General features: G+C 44.0%; 1 protein-coding gene across 1 annotated transcript in view; it reads left to right on the top strand.

Annotated features, from left to right (window-relative positions):
- Positions 1–24,921, top strand: part of LOC124008536 (receptor-type tyrosine-protein phosphatase T-like) — a 553,654-nt gene that overhangs the window by 166,540 nt on the left and 362,193 nt on the right. The window contains 4 exon segments of the mRNA XM_046319881.1: positions 15,130–15,211; positions 16,031–16,146; positions 16,864–16,902; positions 16,904–17,039. Of these exon segments, the coding sequence (XP_046175837.1) occupies positions 15,130–15,211; positions 16,031–16,146; positions 16,864–16,902; positions 16,904–17,039 (373 nt within the window).

Here is a 24,921-nt window from a genome sequence, read left to right as displayed (position 1 = left end):
TCCTACCCTGCCTTTCTAAGGTCTTCGAAAGCCAAGTTAACAAACAGATTACCGACCATTTCGAATCCCACCGTACCTTCTCCACTATGCAATCTGGTTTCAGAGCTGGTCATGGGTGCACCCCAGCCACGCTCAAGGTCCTAAATGACATCATAACCGCCATCGATAAGAGACCTTACTGTGCAGCCGTATTCATCGACCTGGCCAAGGCTTTCGACTCTGTCAATCACCACATTCTTAATGGCAGACTCGACAGCCTTGTTTTCTCAAATGATTGCCTAGCCTAGTTTACCAACTGCTTCTCTGATAGAGTTCAGTGTGTCAAATCGGAGGGCCTGTGGCAGTCTCTATGGGGGTGCCACAGGGTTCAATCCTCGGGCCGACTCTCTTCTCTGTAAACATCAATGATGTTGCTCTTTCTGCTGGTGATTCTCTGGTACACCTCTACGCAGACGACACCATTCTGTATACTTCTGGCCCCTCTTTGGACACTGTGTTAACTAACCTCCAGACAAGCTTCAATGCCATACAACCCTCCTTCCATGGCCTCTAACTGCTCTTAAACGCAGGGAAAACTAAATGCATGCTATTCAACCGATGCCGGCCCTCACCTGCTAACCCATCCAGCATCACTACACTGGACGGCTCTGACTTAGAATATGTGGACAACTACAAATACCTAGGTGCCTGGTTAGACTGTAAACTCTCCTTCCAGACTCACATTAAGCATCTCCAATCCAAAATTAAATCTAGAATCGGCTTCCTATATCGCAACAAAGCATCCTTCACTCATGCTGCCAAACATGCCCTCATAAAACTGACCATCCTACCGATCCTCGACTTCGGGAATGTCATCTATAAAATAGCCTCCAGCACTCTACTCAACAAACTGGATGCAGTCTATCACAGTGCCATCCGTTTTGTCACCAAAGTCCCATACACTACCCACCATTGCGAACTGTACGCTCTTGTTGGTTGGCCCTCGCTTCATACTCAACGCCAAACCCACTGGCTACAGGTTATCTACAAGTCTCTGCTAGGTAAAGCCCCGCCTTATCTCAGCTCACTGGTCACCATAGCAGCACGCACTCGTAGCACTCTCTCCAGCAGGTATATCTCACTCATCACCCCCAAAGCCAATCCCTCCTTTGGTCGTCGTCTTTCCTTCCAGTTCTTTGCTGCCAATGATTGCAACGAACTGCAAATATTTCTGAAGCTAGCTTTCACTAGCTTTAAGCACCAGCTGTCAGAGCAGCTCACAGATCACTGCACCTGTACATAGCCCATCTGTAAACAGCCCATCTATCTACCTACCTCATCTCCATACAGTATTTTTTTTATTTATCTTGCTCCTTTGCACCCCAGTATCTCTCCTTTGCACCCCAGTATCTCTACCCGCACATTAATCTTCGAAACATCTACCATTCCAGTGTTTAAATTGCTATATTGTTACTATATACTGTATATTGCTATATATATTGCTTCGCCACCATGGCCTATTTATTGCCTTAACTCCCTTATCTTACCTCATTTGCGTTCACTGTACATAGACTTTTTGTTTTATTTTGTTATACTGTATTATTGACTGTATGTTTTATTTATTCCATGTCTAACTGTGTTGTTCTTTGTGTCAAATTGCTATGCTTTATCTTGGCCAGGTCGCAGCTGCAAATGACAACTCAACTAACTGTTCTCAACTAGCCTACCTGGTTAAATAAAACATAGTCACTTTAACCATATCTACATGTACATACTACCTCAATCAGCCTGACTAACCTGGTGTCTGTATCTAGCCTTGCTACTGTATGTTACCTCGCTACTGTTTTTCACTGTCTTTTTACTGTTGTTTTTAATTCCTTACTTTCCTATTGTTCACCTAATACCTTTTTTGCACTATTGGTTAGAGCCTGTAAGTAAGCATTTCACTGTTGTATTCATGACAAATTCTATTTGATTTGATTTATTCAAGTTGGATAGTGTTTGAATGCCGACAGCAGTCGCACCATTGGAAGACACAGCTTGGACTGTAACCTACAAAAGTCTATTCGTGCTCTTTTCCCGCGATCCATCAAACCCATTTGGTGCGTCATCATAGTGGTCTCTGACTTGCGCCTTTTTTCAATGCTGATTTGAATGTCATTGAGAAAACAGAGAAGTGTCAAATATTTTTTTCCGCAAACATTCTTTCTGAATCCTCTTGCTCCTACCTGGCACGCAGGCGTCCCATCTAGAGATCTGGAAATGCAAATGAGCTACGCTAAATGCTAAAAGTATTAGTTAAAACTCAAACTGTTATGCAGGTGAGTGAGGACCCAAAAGCGGTTTAACAGAAACAGAGTCTTTTAATGTCCAAACACAGGGAAGACATAGATCCTCTTCAGATGTATCGATTGACAAAATAGACAACCCGCAGAGAGGGCGACAAATAAATAATAAAGTCCTCTGATCTTTACAGGAGAGTCCCCTTCTAGCAGCAGAGGAGAATAGCAGGGTTAGCGGCAACTGACTGCTGGTCTCTCCGGGTAGGCGCGGGTTGTAGAGGACAGAGGTACCTGATCACACGTAGCATCTGATGAAGAGGCAGATTACGACAGGACGGGACAAGGGTGAAGCAAACGAGAATCTGACAAAGACAGAAGCAGAAACAGAGAGAGAAATAGAGACCTAATCAGAGGGAAAAAGGGAACAGGTGGGAGAGGGTAAACGAGGTAGTTAGAGGAGATGAGGAACAGCTGGGGGAAGGAAAGGAAGAGAAGGTAACCTAATACGACCAGCAGGGGGAAACGAAGTGAAGAGAAAGAACAGGAAAAAGACATAACATGACAATACATGACAGTACCCCCCCACTCACCGAGCGCCTCCTGGCGCACTCGAGGAGGAAACCTGGCGGCAACGGAGGAAATCATCGATCAGCGAATGATCCAGCACGTCCCGAGATGGAACCCAACTCCTTTCCTCAGGACCGTACCCCTCCCAATCCACTAGGTACTGATGACCACGGCCCCGAGGACGCATGTCCAAAATCTTACGGACCCTGTAGATAGGTGCGCCCTCGACAAGGATGGGGGGGGAGAGGGAAGACGAACGGGGCGCGAAGAAAGGGCTTAACACAGGAGACATGGAAGACCGGGTGGACGCGACGAAGATGTCGCGGAAGAAGAAGTCGCACTGCGACAGGATTAATGACCTGAGAAATACGGAACGGACCAATGAACCGCGGGGTCAACTTGCGAGAAGCTTTCTTAAGGGGAAGGTTTTGAGTGGAGAACCATACTCTCTGACCGCGACAATATCTAGGAGTCTTAGTCCTACGCTCATTAGCGGCTCTCACAGTCTGCGCCCTATAACGGCAAAGTGCAGACCTGACCCTCTTCCAGGTGCGCTCACAACGTTGGACAAAAGCCTGAGCGGAGGGGACGCTGGACTCGGCGAGCTGGGACGAGAACAGAGGAGGCTGGTACCCGAGGCTACTCTGAAAAGAAGATAGCCCGGTCGCAGACGAAGGAAGCGAGTTGTGAGCGTATTCTGCCCAGGGGAGCTGTTCTGCCCAAGACGCAGGGTTACGAAAAGAAAGACTGCGTAAGATGCAACCAATAGTCTGATTGGCCCATTCTGCTTGACCGTTAGACTGGGGGTTAAAACCGGAAGAGAGACTAACGGAAGCCCCAATCAAACGGCAAAACTCCCTCCAAAATTGAGACGTGAATTGCGGACCCCTGTCCGAAACGGAGTCTGACGGAAGGCCATGAATTCTGAAAACATTCTCAATGATGATTTGTGCCGTCTCTTTAGCAGAAGGAAGCTTAGCGAGGGGAATAAAATGAGCCGCCTTAGAGAACCTATCGACAACCGTTAGAATAACAGTCTTCCCCGCTGACGAAGGCAGTCCGGTAATAAAGTCTAAGGCGATGTGAGACCACGGTCGAGAGGGAATGGAAAGCGGTCTGAGACGGCCGGCAGGAGGGGAGTTACCGGACTTAGTCTGCGCGCAGTCCGAACAAGCAGCCACGAAACGACGCGTGTCACGCTCCTGAGTGGGCCACCAAAAACGCTGGCGAATGGTAGCAAGCGTACCCCGAACTCCGGGGTGGCCGGCTAACTTGGCAGAGTGAGCCCACTGAAGAACGGCCAGACGAGTAGGAACGGGAACGAAAAGAAGGTTCCTAGGACAAGCGCGCGGCGACAGAGTGTGAGTGAGTGCTTGCTTTACCTGCCTCTCAATTCCCCAGACAGTCAACCCGACAACACGCCCCTCAGGGAGAATCCCCTCGGGGTCGGTGGAGGCTACTGAAGAACTGAAGAGACGGGATAAAGCATCAGGCTTGGTGTTCTTAGAGCCCGGACGATAAAAAATTATGAACTCGAAACGAGCGAAAAACAGCGCCCAATGAGCCTGACGCGCATTAAGTCGTTTGGCAGAACGGATGTACTCAAGGTTCCTATGGTCAGTCCAAACGACAAAAGGAACAGTCGCCCCCTCCAACCACTGTCGCCATTCGCCTAGGGCTAAGCAGATGGCGAGCAGTTCGCGGTTTCCCACATCATAGTTACGTTCCGACGGCGACAGTCGATGAGAAAAATACGCGCAAGGGTGGACCTTGTCATCAGAACGGGAGCACTGGGAAAGAATAGCTCCCACGCCCACCTCTAACGCGTCAACCTCGACAATGAACTGTCTAGAGACGTCAGGTGTAACAAGGATAGGTGCAGATGTAAAACGCTTCTTGAGGAGCTCAAAAGCTCCCTGGGCAGAAATGGACCACTTAAAGCACATCTTGACAGAAGTAAGGGCTGTGAGAGGAGCTGCCACCTGACCGAAATTACGGATGAAACGACGATAGAAATTTGCGAAGCCGAGAAAGTGCTGCAGCTCGACGCGTGACTTAGGGGCGGGCCAATCGATGAAAGCTTGGACCTTAGCGGGATCCATCTTAATTCCTTCAGCGGAAATAACAGAACCGAGAAATGTGACGGAGGAGGCATGAAAAGAGCACTTCTCAGCCTTCACATAAAGATAATTCTCTAAAAGGCGCTGGAGGACACTTCGAACGTGCTGAACATGAATCTGGAGTGACGGTGAAAAAATCAGGATATCGTCAAGGTAAACGAAAACAAAGATGTTCAGCATGTCTCTCAGTACATCATTCACTAATGCCTGAAAGACAGCTGGAGCGTTAGCGAGGCCGAACGGCAGAACCCGGTATTCAAAGTGCCCTAACGGAGTGTTAAACGCCGTTTTCCACTCGTCCCCCTCCCTGATGCGCACGAGATGGTAAGCGTTACGAAGATCCAACTTAGTGAAAAACCTGGCTCCCTGCAGGATCTCGAAGGCTGAAGACATAAGGGGAAGCGGATAACGATTCTTAACCGTTATGTCATTCAGCCCTCGATAATCTACGCAGGGGCGCAGTGTCCCGTCCTTTTTCTTAACAAAAAAACCCCCCGCTCCGGCGGGAGAGGAGGAGGGAACTATGGTACCGGCGTCGACAGCTACAGACAAATAATCTTCGAGAGCCTTACGTTCGGGAGCCGACAGAGAGTATAGTCTACCCCGGGGGGGAGTGGTTCCCGGAAGGAGATCAATACTACAATCATACGACCGGTGCGGAGGAAGGGAGGTGGCCCTGGACCGACTGAACACCGTGTGCAGATCGTGATATTCCTCCGGCACCCCCGTCAAATCACCAGGCTCCTCCTGTGAAGAAGAGACAGAGGAAACAGGAGGGATAGCAGACATTAAACACTTCACATGACAAGAGACGTTCCAGGAGAGGATAGAATTACTAGACCAATTAATAGAAGGATTATGACACACTAGCCAAGGATGGCCCAAAACAACAGGTGTAAAAGGTGAACGAAAAATTAAAAAAGAAATGGTTTCGCTATGATTACCAGAGACAGTGAGGGTTAAAGGAGGTAGTTAGAGGAGATGAGGAACAGCTGGGGGAAGGAAAGGAAGAGAAGGTAACCTAATACGACCAGCAGGGGGAAACGAAGTGAAGAGAAAGAACAGGAACAAGACATAACATGACAATACATGACACAAACGTTCATTAAAATACACATGCAGGGTATTGAATTAAAGCTACACTCGTTGTGAATCCAGGCAACAAGTCAGATTTTTAAAATGCTTTTCGGCGAAAGCATGAGAAGCTATTATCTGATAGCATGTAACACCCCAAAAGGTCCGCAGGGGACGTAAACAAAACAATTAGCATAGTCGTCGCTACACAAACCGCACAAATAAAATATAAAACATTCATTACCTTTGACCATCTTCTTTGTTGGCACTCCTAGATGTCCCATAATCACTGTTGGGTCTTTTTTTCGATAAAATCGGTCCATATATAGCCTAGATATCAATCTATGAAGACTGTGTGATAAACAAAAAAAAATAGCGTTTCATAACGTAACGTCATTTTTTTTAAATTAAAAAAGTCAACGATAAACTTTCACAAAACACTTCGAAATACTTTTGTAATGCAACTTTAGGTATTAGTACACGTTAATAAGCGATACAAATTCATCAGGAGGCGATGTAAATTCTATAGGTGTCCGTCTGGAAAAAATGTCCGGATATTTCTCAACCAAAACATCCGGTCGGAGACTGGAGGGAATCGGTTCCCTTGATTCGGTTTGACCAAGAATCAAAGCCGAAGCAAATGACAAGACTCTAGACATCGTGTGGAAGCTGTAGGTACTGCAACATGTAATCCGTTACTCCCGTTACGCCCCAACCCTGATTATGTCATGTTTAATGTGGAACCCAGTAAGTGTAGGTCATGCTTTTGTAGCGGCTAATGGGGATCCTAATAAATACCAAATACAACTGGTGAGAGGAATGGCCGAGAGAGAGAAGGGTAAAGTAGCCTAGATGCAACAATATCTGCAACAAAATCTGCAACAAAATCTGCATGTGTGACATACAGTTGAAGTCAGAAGTTTACATAGACTTAGGTTGGAGTCATTCAAACTCGTTTTTCAACCACTTTACACATGTCTTGTTAACAAGCGATAGTTTTGGCAAGTCAGTTAGGACTTTGTGCATGACACAAGTCATTTTCCCACAATTGTTTACAGACAGATTATTTCACTGTATCACATTTCCAGTGGGTCAGACGTTTACATACACTAAGTTGACTGCGCCTTTAAACAGCTTGGAAAATTACAGAACATGATGTCATGGCTTTAGAAGCTTCTGATGGGCTAATTGACATAATTTGAGTCAATTGGTACCTGTGGGTGTATTTCAAGGCCTACCTTCAAACTCAATGCCTCTTTGCTTGACATCATGGGAAAATCAAAAGAAATCTTCCAAGACCACAGAAAAAAATTGTATACCTCCACAAGTCTGGTTCATCCTTGGGAACAATTTCCAAATGCCTGAAGGTATCATGTTCATCTGTACAAACAATAGTACGTAAATATAAACACCATGGGACCACTAAACCATCATACCACTCAGGAAGGAGACGCATTCTGTCTCCTATAGGTGAACGCACTTTGGTGCGAAAAGTGCAAATCATTCCCAGAACAACAGCAAAGGACATTGTGAAGCAGCTGGAGGAAACAGGTACAAAAGTATCTATATCCACAGTAAAACAAGTCCTATATTGACATAACCTGAAAGGCCGCTCAGCAAGGAAGAAGCCACTGCTCCAAAACTGCCATAAGACTACAGTTTGCAACTGCACACAGGGACAAAGATTGTACTTTTTGGAGAAATGTCCTCCGGTCTGATGAAACAAAAATAGAACTGTTTTGCCATAATGACCATCGTTATGTTTGGAGGAAAAAGGAGGAGGCTTGTAAGCCGAAGAACACCATCCCAACCGTGAAGCACGTGGGTGGCAGCATCATGTTTTTTGGGATGCTTTGCTGCAGGAGGGACTGGTGCACTTCACAAAATAGATGGCATCATGAGGAGGACAATTATGTGGATATATTGAAGCAACATCTCAAGACATCAGTCAGGAAGTTAAAGCTTGGTCGCAAATGGGTCTTCCATATTAACTATGACCCCAAGCATACTTCCAAAGTGGTGCAAACTGGCTTAAGGGCAACAAAGTCAGGGTGTTGGAGTGGCCATCACAATGCCCTGACCTCAATCCAATGGAACATTTGTGGGCAGATCTGAAAAAGTGTGTGCAAGCAAGGAGTGGCAATATTTCGTGAATGAATTGGCAATATTTCCAGAATAAACTCAAAAATAGGTATTTCATGAATAAAGTCAACATTTTGAGAATAAAGTCGACATATTGAATATAAAGTTGCAGCTATATTTCAACATTAATGTAGGGGATTTGGTTAATCGCATGTCTCCTTGGCTCCCTGTTTTTTCACCTTTATTCAACCAGGTAGGCTAGTTGAGAACAAGTTCTCATTTGCAACTGGAACCTGGCCAAGATAAAGCATAGACATTCGACACATACAACAGCACAGAGTTACACATGGAATAAACAAAACACAGTCAATAACACAGTGGAACAAACAAAACAAAGAGTATATATACAGTGAGTGCAAATGAGGTAAGATAAGGGAGTTAAGGCAATAAATCAAAACCAATAAAGCATTTTTTGTCACATACACATGGTTGGCAGATGTTAATGCGAGTGTAGCCAAATGCTTGTGCTTCTAGTTCCAACAATGCAGTAATAACCAACGAGTAATCTAACCTAACAATTCCACAACTACTACCTTATACACACAAGTGTAAAGGTATGAAGAATGTGTACATTAAAATATATGAATGAGTGATGGTACAGAACGGCAAAGGCAAGATGCAGTAGATGGTATAGAGTACAGTATACACATATGAGATGAGTAATTTAGGGCATGTAAACATTAAATTAAGTGGCATTGTTTAAAGTGGCTCATGCATTTTTACATCAATTTTTCCATTATTAAAGTGGCTGTAGTTGAGTCAGTATGTTGGCAGCAGTCACTCAAGGTGGCAGTTTAACAGTCTGATGGCCTTGAGATGGAAGCTGTTTTTCAGTCTCTCGGTCCCTGCTTTGATGCACCTGTACTGACCTCGCCTTCTGGATGATAGCGAGGTGAACAGGCAGTGGCTCGTGGTTGTTGTTCTTGATGATCTTTATGGCCTTCCTGTGACATCGGGTGGTGTAAGTGTCCTGGAGGGCAGGTAGTTTGCCCCCGGTGATGCGTTGTGCAGACCTCACTACCCTCTGGAGAGCCTTACTGTTGTGAGCGGAGCAGTGATACAGCCTGACAGGATGGTCTCGATTGTGCATCTGTAAACGTTTGTGAGTGCTTTTGGTGACAAGCCGAATTTCTTCAGCCTCCTGGGGTTGAAGAGGCTCTGCTGCCCCTTCTTCACGACGCTGTCTGTGTCGGTGGACCAATTCAGTTTGTCCAAGAAACTTAAAACTTACTACCCTCTCCACTACTGTCCCGTCGATGTGAATAGGGGGGTGCTCACTCTGCTGTTTCCTGAAGTCCATGATCATCTCCTTTGTTTTGTTGACATTGAGTGTGAGGTTATTTTCCTTATACCACACTCCGAGGGCCCTTACCTCCTCCCTGTAGGCCATCTCGTCGTTGTTGGTAATCAAGCCTACCACTGTACTGTCGTCTGCAAACTTGATGATTGAGTTGGAGGCGTGCATAGCCACGAAGTCATGGGTGAACAGGGAGTACAGGAGAGGGCTCAGAACGCACCCTTGTGGGGCCCCAGTGTTGAGGATCAGCGCCCTCTTGAAGCATGTGGTAACAGCAGACTGGGATAAGGATTGATTGAATATGTCCGTAAACACACCAGCCAGCTGGTCTGCGCATGCTCTGAGGACACGGCTGGGGATGCCGTCTGGGCTTGCAGCCTTGCGAGGTTTAACACGTTTAAATGTTTTACTCACGTCGGCTGCAGTGAAGGAGAGTCCACAGGTTTTGGTAGCAGGCCATGTCAGTGGCACTGTATTGTCCTCAAAGTGAGCAAAGAAGTTGCTTAGTCTGTCTGTGAGCAAGACATCCTGGTCCGCGACGTGGCTGTTTTATTTTTTGTAATCCGTGATTGACTGTAGACCCTGCCAAGTACCTCTTGTGTCTGAGCCGTTGAATTGCGACTCTACCTTGTCTCTACACTGACGCTTAGCTTTTGATTGCCTTGCGGAGGGAATAGCTACACTGTTAGTATTCTGTCATGTTTCCGGTCACCTTGCCCTGGTAAACGCAGTGGTTCAGTTTCATGCGAATGCTGCCATCAATCCACGGTTTCTGGTTTGGGAATGTCTTAATAGTTGCTCTGGGTATGACATTGCCGATGCACTTACTTTCTTGGCACTTTCACTGATTGCTAAAAGAACTGGGGCTGGAGTCCCAGGGCTGGAGTCCCAGGGCTGGGGTCCCTGGAGTACTGGAGTCCCAGGGCTGGAGTCATTGGGCTGGAGTCCATACATGGTTGATTTAGGTGCAATCTTACTGGCAGCAATATCTTTGCCTGTGAAACCCTTTTTGTGCAAACAATGATGTCGGCACGTGTTTCCAAGCACCACCCTCCTTTTGAAGCTTCCAGTCTGTTATTTGAACTCCATCAGCATGACAGAGTGATCTCCAGCCTTGTCCTCGTCAACACTCACGCTTGTGTTAACGAGAGAATCACTGACATGATGTCAGCTGGTCCTTTTGTGGCAGGGCTGAAATGCAGTGGAAATGTTTTGGAGGAATCAGTTCATTTGCATGGCAAATGGCATTTGCAGGGACTTTGCAATTAATTGCAATTAATCTGATCACTCTTCATAACATTCCGGACTATATGCAAATTGTCATCATACATACTGAGATAGCAGACTTTGTGAAAATTAATATTTGTGTCATTCTCAAAACTCTTGGCCACGACTGTATACTGTATTTTAGTAAATGTCATTCCAACATTGCTCATCCTAGTATTTTTATATTTCTTAATTCCATTATTTTACTTTGATATTTGTGTATTCTTGTGAATTGTTAAATACCTCTGCACTGTTTGAGTTAGGAACACGACACCCGCAATAACAATTTGATTTGATTTGTAATGCACGCTGCTATTGGACTCTGGACTAGTGGAAACGCATTCTCTGGAGTGAACAATCACACTTCACCATCTGGCATCCCGACAGACAAATCTGGATTTGGCGGATGCCAAAAGAATGCTACCTGCCCTATGCAATGCATGGTGCCAACTCTAATTTTTGGTGGAGAAGAAATAATGGTCTCGGGCTATTTTTCATGGTTTTAGTTCCAGTGAAGGGAAGTGTTAACGCTACAGCATACAATGACATTTTAGACAATTCTGTGCTTCCAACTTTGTGGCAACAGTTTGGGGTCGGCCCTTTCCGGTTTCAGCATGACAATGCCCCTTTGCAGATAGCGAGGTCCATACAGAAATTGTTTGTCGAGATTGGTGTGGAAGAACTTGACTGGGCTGCATAGAGCCCTGACTTCAACCCCATCGTAGTCTGACAATGCACCATGGCCGTTAGAATGGTATTGCTTTGGGGATACCGTGTGTGTATGTGTTTGTTTGTGTGTGATGCCTGTTTGAACAAGTGTATTAGACTCCCCCCCCCCCCCACACACACACACACACACACACACACACACACACACACACACACACACACACACACACACACACACACACACACACACACACACACACACACACACACACACACACACACACACACACACGCGCACACACACACACACCTGTATACACACACAACCCACCTGTCTCTTCCTATGTATGTAACCAACCACACAAAATACCTCATCCGAATGTGTTTCCTCCTTCTGAAAATAATCTGTGGCACAACTTCTTCCAGGTCCTAATAGGCCTACTTATAATAATGTGGTTATCATGTGCTAAAAGAGAAAGGATTTCCTTGTTACTAAAGCCAATTTTAAAGTATAATTTCACCAGGTTATCTAACTGTCGACATTTCAACAGTGGCACACACAGCAACAGGAAGCCAGGGAGTTAACCAAATCCACTACTTTAATCTTTAAGTATAACTGTAACTTTATTCTCTAAATTTTGACTTGATTCTCGAAATGTAATTGAGATAATTCTCGAAATATTCCCACTTTTTAAAGTACAATCCATACAAGAACGGAAACGATCAAAGTACCACCATCCATCCACATGTATTTATTATTTCTGTTCACTTGGTGCTAATACTCTTCTGTACAACACCCCATAATGTCAGTGATATTGTGTTTTGAGAAAATTTAATAAATTATTAGAAAAGTAAAAGCTGAAATGTCTTGATTCAATAAGTATTCAACCTTGGAAAGGTTGGAAAGCCTAAAAAACTTCAGGAGTAAAAATGTGCTTAACAAGTCAGACACTAAGTTGCATGGACTAACTCAGTGTGCAATAGTGGTGTTTAACAGGAGTTTTGAATGACTACCGCATCTCAGTACCACACACATACAATTATCTGTAAGGTGAAGTAATTAATTACACTTTGGATGGTGTATCAAGACACTCAGACACTACAAAGATAAAGGTGTCCAACCTAACTCAGTTGATGGAGAGGATTTCATCATGAGGGCAATGGTGATTTTAAACCAGTTACAGAGTTAAATGACTGTGATTAGGAGAGAACTGAGGATGGATCAACAACATTTGAGATATGCCATAATATCAACCTAAATGAGTGAAAACAATGCATCCTGTTTGCAATAAGGTACTAAAGTAAAACTGCAAATAAAATGGCAAAGAAATGACTTTTTAGTCCTGAATACTGTGCAAAGCATTATGGTTGGAATCAAATCCAACACAACACGTCACTGAGTACCACTCTTCATATTTTTAAGTATGGTGGTGGCTGCATCATGTTATAGGTATGCTTGTCATTTGCAAGGACTAAATAATTTTTGGGGTGATAAAATCAAATGCATAGAACTAATATAATATAATAATAATAATATATGCCATTTAGCAGACGCTTTTATCCAAAGCGACTTACAGTCATGTGTGCATACACAGGCTAAGTCCTAGAGAAAACCCTGGTTCAGTCTGCTTTCCAACAGACACCAATACGTCTTTCTGCAGGACAATAATGGAAAACACAAGGCCAAATATACACTGTTACTTACCAAGACAACATGGAATAGTCCTGAGTGGTCTAGTTACAGTTTTGACTTAAATCGTCTTGAAAATATATAGCAAGACTTGAAAATAGCTGTCTAGCAATGATCAGCAACCAATTTGACAGGGCTTGAATCATTTATTTAAGAATAATAGGCAAATATTGTACAATTCAGGTGTGGAAAGCTCTTAGAGACGTACCCAGAAAGGCTCACAACTGTAATAACTGCCAAATATGATTCTAACATGTATTGACTCAGGGGGTTATATTATAAAATAATATTAATGTTTAATTTTCCATTAATACAAAAATGCATATACACTAGTGGTCAAAAGTTTGGGGTCACTTAGAAATGTCCTTGTTTTTGAAAGAAAAACACATTTTTGTCCATTAAAATTACATCAAATTGATCAGAAATACAGTGTAGACATTTTTTTATGTTGTAAATGACTATTGTAGCTGGAAATGGCAGATTCTTTAAAAGGAATATCTACATAGGCGTTATCAGCAACCATCACTCCTGTGTTCCAATGGCAAGTTGTGTTATCTAATCTAAGTTTATCATTTTAAAAGGCTAATTGAGCATTAGAAAATTATTTTGAAATGATGTTAGCACAGCTGAAAATTGTCATGCTGATTAAAGAACCAATAGAATTTTCCTTCTTTAGAACAGTTCAGTATCTGTAGCATCAACATTTGTGGGTTCGATTACAGGCTCAAATTGCCAGAAACAAAGAATTTCTTCTGAAACTCGTCAGTCTGTTCTTGTTCTGAGAAATGAAGGCTATTCCACGTGAGAAATTGCCAAGAATCTGAAGATCTCGTACAACACTGTGTACTATTCCCGTCACAGAACAGCTCAAACTGGCTCTAACCAGAATAGAAAGAGAAGTGGGAGGCCCTGGTGCACAACTGAGCAAGAGGACAAGTACATTAGAGTGTCTAGTTTGAGAAACAGATGCCTCACAAGTCCTCAACTGGCAGCTTCATTAAATAGTACCCGCAAAACACCAGTCTCAACGGCAACAGTGAAGAGGTGACTCCGGGATGCTGGCCTTCTAGGCAGAGTCCCTCTGTCCAGTGTCTATTGGCCTGTCAGAGATATGGCTTTTTCTTTGCAACTCTGCCTAGAAGGCCAGCATCCTGGAGTCGCCTCTTCACTGTTGACGTTGTGACCGGTGTTTAACATTCTGTATAAAATGCTTCCCATTTAGTTATTTCCAGCAAACCTAACCTATTATGAGCAAAGCAACAACCTTGGAGGCTTTTTGCTATGACTAAAACACCTGACTATACCTGTGTAGGGAGGCTCCTCTCCCCATCCAACCCTCTCTCTTGTCCTATTTATTTATTTGACCTAGGCAAGTAAGTTAAGACACATTCGTATTTACAATGACGGCCTAGGAACAGTGGGTTAACGTCCTTGTTCAGGGGCAGAACGACAGATTTTTACCTTTGTCAGCTCAGCTTGATGAGCATGCTGAGCTGAGCCAAGCCAAGCTGTACTGGGCCGGCCTGGTTACACATCAAACATAGTTGTGGTAACGTGCTGGAAAGGACAATGTGAAAATATAATATCAGATTCGGGTTCGGGTTGGCCCTATAATGTGAAATGCGTATTTGTCTCTATCTGGCCACAGAGACCTGAAGCCCTGAGTCCCTCTTCCCAGTCTGGCAGCCTTCACCGAGAGCCCTGTGTGAGCCCCACATGTCCCGAGCACATGGCACTGCTCTACTGGCCTGCACATTCTGCCAGGCCCATATGTGAACAGCAGCAGCAATCCGCCTGTATTGTTTGTTAATTATTACTTGAATATATTGCTGCAGCTGTCCCAATGGAAAGAGCTGCTGTCATTTTGAAGGGTGTGTAGTTAGAGATGGTGAATGTTGTTGACAGCATTGTGGATGCCATTCTTACAGGGTGTCCAGTTGAGTTTTGTAGGGGTAACGAAAAATGCCTGTACAAATTGTGTTTGTCCTCTCTCTCCCCACTCCCATCTCTCCCCATCTCTCTTCCTCTCCACCTTTGCGGTAGGTGATATTCGAGTCTGTATCCGTACAGGGCCATCCAGGGTTCATCGCGGTGGACGAGGTCCGAGTGTTGGCCCACCCATGCCGTAAGTGACACTACCCCATGGAGCATCATCTGGTCTCACACTCCTGTCTAGCAGGCTGTGTGTGCGTATGTGTGTTTGGGAGTGGGGGACACACAGACCAAGGGGAGTAGAGGGAGGATGAGGTAGATAGTGGAGCACAGAAGAAGGAACAAACTCAGGGCCTTCATCATTCAAAGCTGACAGAATGTCTTTGCCTCACATCTTTGGACTCCTCCAAGGCACTCAGTGTCCTAGATGTGTTCTCTTTCTTTCTTTCTTTTTCTGTACTTAGACTTAGAGCTTTCCCTGGGAATTAGGACAGAGCACTCAGTGCTGAATTCAAATAAGATTAGGAAGTAAAGGTAAATAAATTGCAGAGTAAAGGAATCCAGTCGACTTTTTTCTTCAATGGGGGAAATTAACGTCAAGATAAATTCTCGTATTGAAATGATCAATGAATACACTATTAGGCCTACATTTCTAGGCGCGGTGAAAATGAGATTAGGAGATGCCGTTGCAATGCCGTTTCAATGCCATACAGAGCAGTCTCGGTTCATTTGCTTTTCAGCTGGACATTAGTGTGCACTGAGCACACCAGGGGAGTGAATTCTACGGAAGGGAAGGAAAGGTGACCTGAAATCTTAACTTTAGATTTTAGAATGAAAAGAAAAAGCACACTGTTTTGATGGTAATTTAATGTTGTGTGCAATTGTTTTCTTTATTCCTCACATAACTCAGCTTTCTCAATTACTCAATGCATGTCAGACAGTTGATACAGTATGTGTTTGTGCTTATGCATGCCTAGTCATTGTATTGAGAGTGTCTCCCGCCCCTTTGCAGGGAAAGCGCCTCACTTCCTGCGGCTGCAGAATGTGGAGGTGAATGTGGGCCAGAACGCCACCTTCCAGTGTACCGCCGGGGGGAAGTGGTCACAACACGACCAACTGTGGCTACAGGCGAGTTGCTTCCCTTCGGTCCATTATAGATGTCATCCATCTTATCCCTCTCACCTTAAATCTGCAATCTTTAATTAGAAAAATAACAGATGGCAGCCATGCCTGAGGGATGGGGCTGGAGAAGTAACCAATCTCAAATTCATAGATGTAGCTGTGGATGCATCCACCTTTAGTGACTAGCTTCTGTAGCTTTTTCAATCATGTAGAATACACAGGACATTTTAGTTGATTTCTGTTGCAATGTTATGACCCCATCCTTGTGAAATGACACTTACAGCATGGTCCAGTTCTTTGCTGTACTTGCACAAACACTGTAATGGTATAAACTCTGTGGGGATATCCATACAATCTGTGCCCTGAGTATAAAGTGTTGTTTTGATATGGATGACTGCCTCTCTATCAGCCATCTATACTGCACTAGCATGTTTTCATCTTATAGTAATGGAATTTGCAATGGAGTAGTATCCAGGGCAGAAAAAAAGTGTCAGGTACATGCTAGAATAAATTACTTTTGGGAGGTTGTTATAGTCGAGTTGATATCGTAAGGAAAAAGTGTTGTGAAAAAGTTGCAGTTTCTGACATTAACCATACCGCTGGTTTCTTTGGTTAACAGATTTGAATGTCCATATGTGGAGTTTGTCCTTTTTTTACCATACCGACGTGATAATGTGACTAATGTGTTAGTAAGAAAGTGTCTGTCTCTCTCTCTCTCTACAGCAGTGGAATGGTAAAGACACAGCCCTCATGGTGACGCGGGGTGGTGAACCACCGGCGTTTCTCAGCCACCGTCAGCGTCGGGGACACATCTCAGAGAAGCACCAGCCGCTATCGCTGTGTCATCCGCTCAGATGGTGGCTCTGGGGTCTCCAACTACGCAGAGCTAATCGTCAAAGGTACGGCTAACGTACTAACGGCTTACCTGCTAAAAGCGAGCAGGTATAGGCTAACGGCTAGACTACCGGCTAGGCTAACGCTAGGCTACCCAAATACCAGGCTATTACCAGTCAGTCAGAACTCCGCTGGGTTCCTCCACAGTCATCTGAGCAGCAAACCCCTCATTATTTCAGCCACCATCAGCAGTGTGCATTACATTCCACTATTTCCCCCTTCTCCCATTTACTAATGCATACTAACTTCACCTTGAACAGAAAAAAAGAGAACATTTTGGTTAAGGGAGTGGAAAACAAGGGTTTCTTCACAGATAGTGTTGACTGCTGGGTGGTCAAATCAATCCAAATCAAAATCAAATCAAATGTATTTATATAGCCCTTCGTACATCAGCTGATATCTCAAAGTGCTGTACAGAAACCCAGCCTAAAACCCCAAACAGCAAGCAATGCAGGTGTAGAAGCACCGTGGCTAGGAAAAACTCCCTAGAAAGGCCAAAACCTAGGAAGAAACCTAGAGAGGAACCAGGCTATGTGGGGTGGCCAGTCCTCTTCTGGCTGTGCCGGGTGGAGATTATAACAGAACATGGCCAAGATGTTCAAATGTTCATAAATGACCAGCATGGTCCAATAATAATAAGGCAGAACAGTTGAAACTGGAGCAGCAGCACGGCCAGGTGGACTGGGGACAGCAAGGAATACTCAGGTAGTCCTGAAGCATGGTCCTAGGGCTCAGGTCCTCCGAGAGAGAGAAAGAAAGAGACAAAGGGAGAGAGCACACTTAAATTCACACAGGATACAGAAGTACTGGAGGCTGAGACAGGAGGGGTCAGGAGACACTGTGGCCCCATCCGAGGACACCCCCGGACAGGGCCAAACAGGAAGGATATATCCCCACCCACTTTGCCAAAGCACAGCCCCCACACCACTAGAGGGATATCTTCAACCACCAACTTACCATTCTGAGACAAGGCTGAGTATAGCCCACAAAGATCTCCGCCATGGCACAACCCAAGGGGGGGCGCCAACCCAGTCGTTGGGTATTGTCGGATGGGCGGGTGGGCACACTCTCCGCTTTCTTCTGAGAAAGAGTGGATTAATTGACAGTGCACTGTAAATAATCTGAAATAGCCTATATATCACTTCTCCCCTCAGAAAGGAGCACTTCTTGATAGAAAAACATGCTTCCCCCTCCTCTCTCGCTCTTTTCCTCCCTCCCTCCTCCCATCCTGTCCAGATTCAGCCAGCCATTGTTCCTACCCCAGGTGGTTTACCTAGCCAAACAAACCTTTAATGCTGATATTTAACCGCTAATCTGGTACTTTGATTCCCGCTCAGTGCCTATATGTGTGGGGAACAGGGGCACGATGGCCCTGCTTAGCAGAAGCTAGCACTAAATCACTCCTGTGATGCACCTGGAAGCAAGAGTAGACTGCCTAACCTTGAGTTGTTTGTGCACCTGGTTTCTTGGCTCAGACCTGTGGGCCTATAGCCAGGGGCCTTTGTAGTGCATCAGAACTGGATCGGTGCACCTCAGCTGGACTGGAGGCTATTAAATCCAGGCCTTGTGGCTACTGTGTCCACTGGTCTCATCCTTGGTGTTTGATTAGCATCCTTGGTGTTTGAGAGTTGATTAGCTCAGAGTTTCCCAAATTTGGTCCTGGGTTAAACGTTTTGTGGAATGGCGTGAACAATGTATTACTCAGCCTCATCATACATACAGTACATTGACTAAATTACTTGTGGAACAACACACTCAGTGCAACCTAGGAAGAAACCTAGAGAGGAAACAGGCTCTGACGGGTGGCCAGTCTTCTTCTGGCTGTGCTGGGTGGAGATTCTAATAATACTTGGCCATTAGGCCAGATTGTTCTTCAAGATGTGCAAAAGTTCATAGATGACCAGCAGGGAAAAATAATAATAGTGTTAAGTGTTCCTTGTTTCTATTGGTACAGCAAATGGAAGTGGTTAATTGACACAGGTGTTTCCATTCAGTAATTGTGTCACCTACCATCTTAAAGTACACTACCGGTCAATAATTTTAGAACACTTACTCGTTCAAGGGTTTTTCTTTATTTTTACTGTTTTCTCCTTGTAGAATAATATTGAAGACATCAAAACTACAAAATAACACATATGGAATCATGTAGTAAACAAAAAAAGTGTTAAACAAATCAATATATATATATTAGATTCTTCAAAGTAGACACCCTTTGCCTTATTGACAACTTTGCACACTCTTGGCAACCAGCTTCATATGAAATGCTTTCCCAGCAGTCTTGAAGGAGTACATGCCACATATGCTGAGCACTTGCTGGCTGCTTATCCTTCACGCTGCGGTCCAACTCATCCCAAACCATCTCAATTGGGTTGAGGTCAGGTGATGGTGGAGGGCAGGTCATCTGATGCAGCACTCCATAACTCTCCTTGGTAAAATAGCCCTTACACAGCCAGGAGGTGTATAAACAAATGATAGTCCTACTAAGCGCAAACCAGATGGGATGGTGTATCGCTGCAGAATGCTTGAATTGTAAATAAATCACAGACAGTGTCACCAGCGAAGCACCCTCACACCATAACACCTCCTCCTCCATACTTTACGGTGGGAAATACACATGTTGAGATCATCCGTTCACCCACAACGCATCTTACACAGACACGGCGGTTAGAACCAAAAATCTCCAATTTGGACTCCTGACCAAAGGACAAATTTCCACCGGTCTAATGTCCATTGCTCATGGTTCTTGGCCCTAGCAAGCCCTTTCTTCTTATTGGTGTCCGTTAGTAGTGGTTTCTTTGCACCAATTCAGCCATGAAGGCCTGTATTCACACAGACTCCTCTGAACAGTTGATATTATTCCTGAAGGCAGTGCTATCAGTCCTATTTTGTTCAATATTATGATTAACGATGTGTCTTCGAATGTAGTAGGGGTATTGGGGCTTCCCTATGCTGATGATGGAAGAGGGGAAGGAATGTCTCTCATGTGACCAAATTTATTCAACAAGCTATAGTGGATGTTGAAAGATCAAATCAAAGTAACACAATAAAATTACATTTCAATAACAAGGCTATATGCAGGGGGTACCGGTATCGAGTCAATGTACAGGTTAGTCGACGTAGTTTGTACATGTAGGTTGGGGTAAAGTGACTATGCATATACTGTAGATAATAAACAGCGAGTAGCAGCAGTGTAAAAACAAAGGTCAATATAAATAGTCCAGTGGCCATTTGATTAATTGTTCAGCAGTCTTATAGCTTGGGGGTAGAAGCTGTTTAAGGCGCCTTTCGGACCTAGACCTGGCACTCCAGTATCGCTTGCCGTATCAGAGAGAACAGACGAGTCACCCGATTCAACTTGTCAACCAATCATCAAGCCCTCAATGAGTTGAATGAGGTGTGTTTATCCAGGGCTACAAGGCAAATGTGTTATGTTAGGGGTACTGGAGGACCAGGGTCGGGAAACACTGGAATAGACCATAGAAATGGAATGCCATAATAGCTCTGGGGCAGCTGACGTTGTACAAAAGGTTTTTATGCTCCTTGTCCTATCTGTGGTTGTACTCTACACAATCATATTTTCATTTACTAGGTAAAGTGTAGGCATATTGTCGTTATAAGCAAATCAATATGATAGCTTATTTATAGCGGAAAATGTTTTTTTTTTTTGTATTGCAACACAAATATATCTTAAGCTGGTCATGTATGTGCAATGTCCACATGTACAGTGTCTTGCAGAAAGTATTCACACCCCTTAACTTTAAATGGATTAAATTGGGATTTTGTATCACTGGCCATAATGTCAAAGTGGAATTATGTTTTTAGAAATGAATTAAAATGAAAAGCTGAAATGTCAGTAAGTATTTAACCTCTTTGTAATGACAAGCCTAAATAAGTTCAGGAGTAACAATTTGCTGATCAAGTTACATCATAAGTTGCATGGACTCACTCTGGGTGCAATAATAGTGTTTAACATGATTTTGTGAATGACTACCTTATCTCTGTACCCCACATGAGCAGCGTGCAGTGGATTTCAAACACAGATTCAATCTCAAAGACCAGGGAGGATTACAATGCCTCACAAAGAAGGGCACCTATTGGTAGATGGGAAAAAATAAAAGCAGACATTAAATATCCCTTTGAGCATGGTGAAGTTATTAATGACATGTTGGATGGTGTATCAATACAGCCAGTCACTACAAAGATACAGGCGTTCTTCCTAACTCAGTTGCCGTAGAGGAATGAAAACATTCAGGGATTTCACCATGAAGGCCAATGGTGACCTTGAAACAGTGACAGAGTGTAATGACTGTGATAGGTGAAAACTGAGGATATATTAACAACATTGTAGTTACCCCACAATTACTAACCTAAATGACAGAGTGAAAAGATGGAAGCCCATACAGAGTAAACTTATTCAAGAACATGCATCCTATTTGCAAGAAGGTACTAAAGTAAAACTGCAAAAAATGTGGCAAAGAATTGTACTTTATGTCCTGTATACAAAGTGCTTTGTTTGGGGCAAATCCATCACATCACTAAGTACCACTCATCATATTTTCAAGCATGGTGGTGGCTGCATCATGTTATGGTTATGCTTGTCATCAGCAAGAACTAGGGAGTTTTTAAGGTTAAAGATAAATGGAATAGAGCTAAGCACAGGCAAAATCCTATGGGAAAACCTTGTTCAGTCTGCTTTCCAACAGACACTGGGAGATTAACGTACCTTTCAGCAGGACACTAGCCTAAAACACCAGGCCAAATATACACTGGAGTTGCTTACCAAGACAACATTAAATGTTCCTGAGTGGCCTAGTTACAGTTTTGACTTAAATCGGCTTGAACATCTATGGCAAGATTAGAAAATGGCTGTCTAGTATCAACCAACTTAAATCATGTGCAATAATAATGTGCAAATATTGTACAATCCAGGTGTGCAAAGCTAGAGGCATACACAGAAAGACTCACAGCTGTACATGCACTGCCCCAGTGGTGTGAATAGTTATGTAAATTAGATTTTTTTTAATGTTCAATAAATTAGCAAATGTCTCTAAAAACATGTTTTAACTTTGTCATTATTGTGTGTAAATGGGGTGAAAATGTGAAAGTCAAGGGGTATGAATAATTTCTGAAGGCACTGTAGCTACACCTGTAGGCATTTTATTTGGGGATTTGTCCCCCAGGAAAGATCTAACAGCAGACATACGGAGAGAAACAAAACTAGACCAGTATAGAATATTGTGTTGACAGCTAAGCTCGCATTCAACTCACAGTTGTTGACATTGTTTCAGCGGTAACATGTCTTTACATGAGCTGATTAAACTTAGTTGCAAGCTTCTTTCGTAGCACGGTGTTGTAGAACGAGTCTCTCATGAAACACATTCCAGACACGGGTACATCTTGCTATCTTGGCATAACAGTGAAATGACAGTGAAATATCAGCTAGCTAGATAGGCTAGCCAGCTGCAGCTATTGCCAAGCTAAGCTAGCTAGCTGCTGTCAGGTTGGTTAAACACAAGGTCAACACAGGCTTTAGCCAACACCTATAAATGAATGAGCAAATCAAGTCTTCCACTTTAAAATGTCTCTCCATAGCAAAGCTAGCTTATGGAGTGAACAGTATTCTGTACCAGTACCCTCTGTACTCTGTACCGGTACCCCCTGTATATAGACTCGTTACTGTTATTTTGTTTCTCTTGAATTGCTTTTTCTTTTTTCTATTTTCTCCTTTTATATATATATATATATATATTATTTTATTTTCATACTTTCATACTACAGTTTATTTAGTAAATACTTGAACACTTATTTTTCTTCAAACTGCATTGTTGGTTAAGGGCTTGTAAAGTAAGCATTTCTCTGTAAGGTCTACCAGTTTTATTCGGAACGTGACAAATGACAATTTTATTTGACTTATTCATAATAAAGGTTACATGGAGAAAATCTCTGAAATAAAAATGGATGTGCCTCCCTTCAGAGAAATATATTTGACCTAAATCCCCCATTAATGCACTTCTTTTTAGAAATGGTTCTTCATCCTGTAAGCATTAGCTGTCAACAAAATCAGGTTTATAGTGCACAGGGCTGCGGGCCAGAAAGTTGTGGGTTCGCAGACCACCGTGGACAACAGTAGGGGTGGAAAAAGCTCCTTTATACAAAACACATTGCATGAATCTATCATGGTGTTTGCAAGTCTGAGAAGAAATGTGCCTTTTATAAAAACTTCATGCAATTCTACGTCATTTTTACATATAAGCACAATCTTTTATAATACACACAAATTACCAAAATTACAGGCTAAGAATGGACAGCTCACTGGTCACCATAGCAACACCCACCCATAGCACAGGCTCCAGCAGGTATAGTTCACTGGTCATCCCCAAAGCCAACAACTCCTTTGGCCGCCTTTCATTCCAGTTCTCTGCTGCCAATGACTGGAATGAATTTCAAAAATCACTGAAGTTGGAGACTTGTATTTCCCTCACTAACTTTAGCATCAGCTGTCAGAGCAGCTTACCGATTGCTTCAGCTGTACTCAGCCCATCTGGAAATAGCCCATCTAACCAACTACCTACCTCATCCCTATATTTGTTTTTGTTTTTCTACTTTTTTGCAGACCAGTATTTCTACTTGCACATCCTCATCTGCAAATCTATCACTTCAGTGTAAATTGCTAAATTGTAATTACTTCGCCACTATTAGGCCACTATTACCTCCTTATTACCTCCTTACTTCATTTGCACTTCATTTGCACACACTGTATATATATTTTTCTATCGTTATTGACTGTACGTTTGTTTATCCCGTGTGCAACTCTGTGTTGTTGTTTTTGTCCCACTGCTTTGCTTTATCTTGGCCAGTTGTAAATAAGTACTTGTTCTCAACTGCCCTACCTGGTTAAATAAAGGTGAACATTTAAAAAATAAAAAATAAAATGAGGGATTATTGAATTCACTCAGTGTCACGGAACCAATACGCAGCGTGGTTGAAGTTCATGTTTTTTTAATAAGAAAAACTATACATGAACAAACTACAAAACAATAAATGTGAAAACCCGAAACCAGTCCCGTGTGGTACAAACACTGACACAGGAGACAATCACCCTCAAAACCCAACACCAAACAGGCTACCTAAATATGGTTGCCAATCAGAGACAATGTCTCTGATTGAGAACCATATCAGGCCAAACACAGAAACAGACAAACTAGACACACAACATAGAATGCCCACTCAGATCACACCCTGACCAAACAAAACATAGAAACATACAAAGCAAACTATGGTCAGGGTGTGACAGTACCCCCACCCAAGGTGCGGACTCCGGCCGCAAAACCTGAACCTAATGGGGAGGGTCTTGGTGGGCATCTGTCCGCGGTGGCGGCTCTGGTGCTGGACGTGGCCCCCACTTTACCATAGTCTTAGTCTGCCACATTGTCCACTTCCGTGGCCTCCTAACCACGGCGACCCTTCTAAATGACCCCACTGGACTGAGGGGCAGCTCGGGACAGAGGCGCAGCTCCCTACTGGCTGACGACTCTGGCAGATCCTGGCTGACTGGCTGCTCTGGCAGATCCTGGCTGAATGGCGGTTCTGGCTGCTCCATGCAGACTGGCGGCTCTGGCTGCTCCATGCAGACTGGCGGCTCTGGCTGCTCCATGCAGACTGGCGGCTCTGGCTGCTCCATGCAGACTGGCGGCTCTGGCTGCTCCATGCAGACTGGCGGCTCTGGCTGCTCCATGCAGACTGGCGGCTCTGGCTGCTCCATGCAGACTGGCGGCTCTGGCTGCTCCATGCAGACTGGCGGCTCTGGCTGCTCCATGCAGACTGGCAGCTCTGGCTGCTCCATGCAGACTGGCAGCTCCATGCAGATTGGCAGCTCTGGCAGCTCCA

Source organism: Oncorhynchus gorbuscha, linkage group LG21 (genome assembly GCF_021184085.1).
Source record: "Oncorhynchus gorbuscha isolate QuinsamMale2020 ecotype Even-year linkage group LG21, OgorEven_v1.0, whole genome shotgun sequence".
NCBI classification, from domain to species: domain Eukaryota; kingdom Metazoa; phylum Chordata; class Actinopteri; order Salmoniformes; family Salmonidae; genus Oncorhynchus; species Oncorhynchus gorbuscha.
The sequence above is the reverse complement of the archived record's forward strand: the minus strand, read 5'-3'. Positions and strand labels throughout refer to the sequence as shown.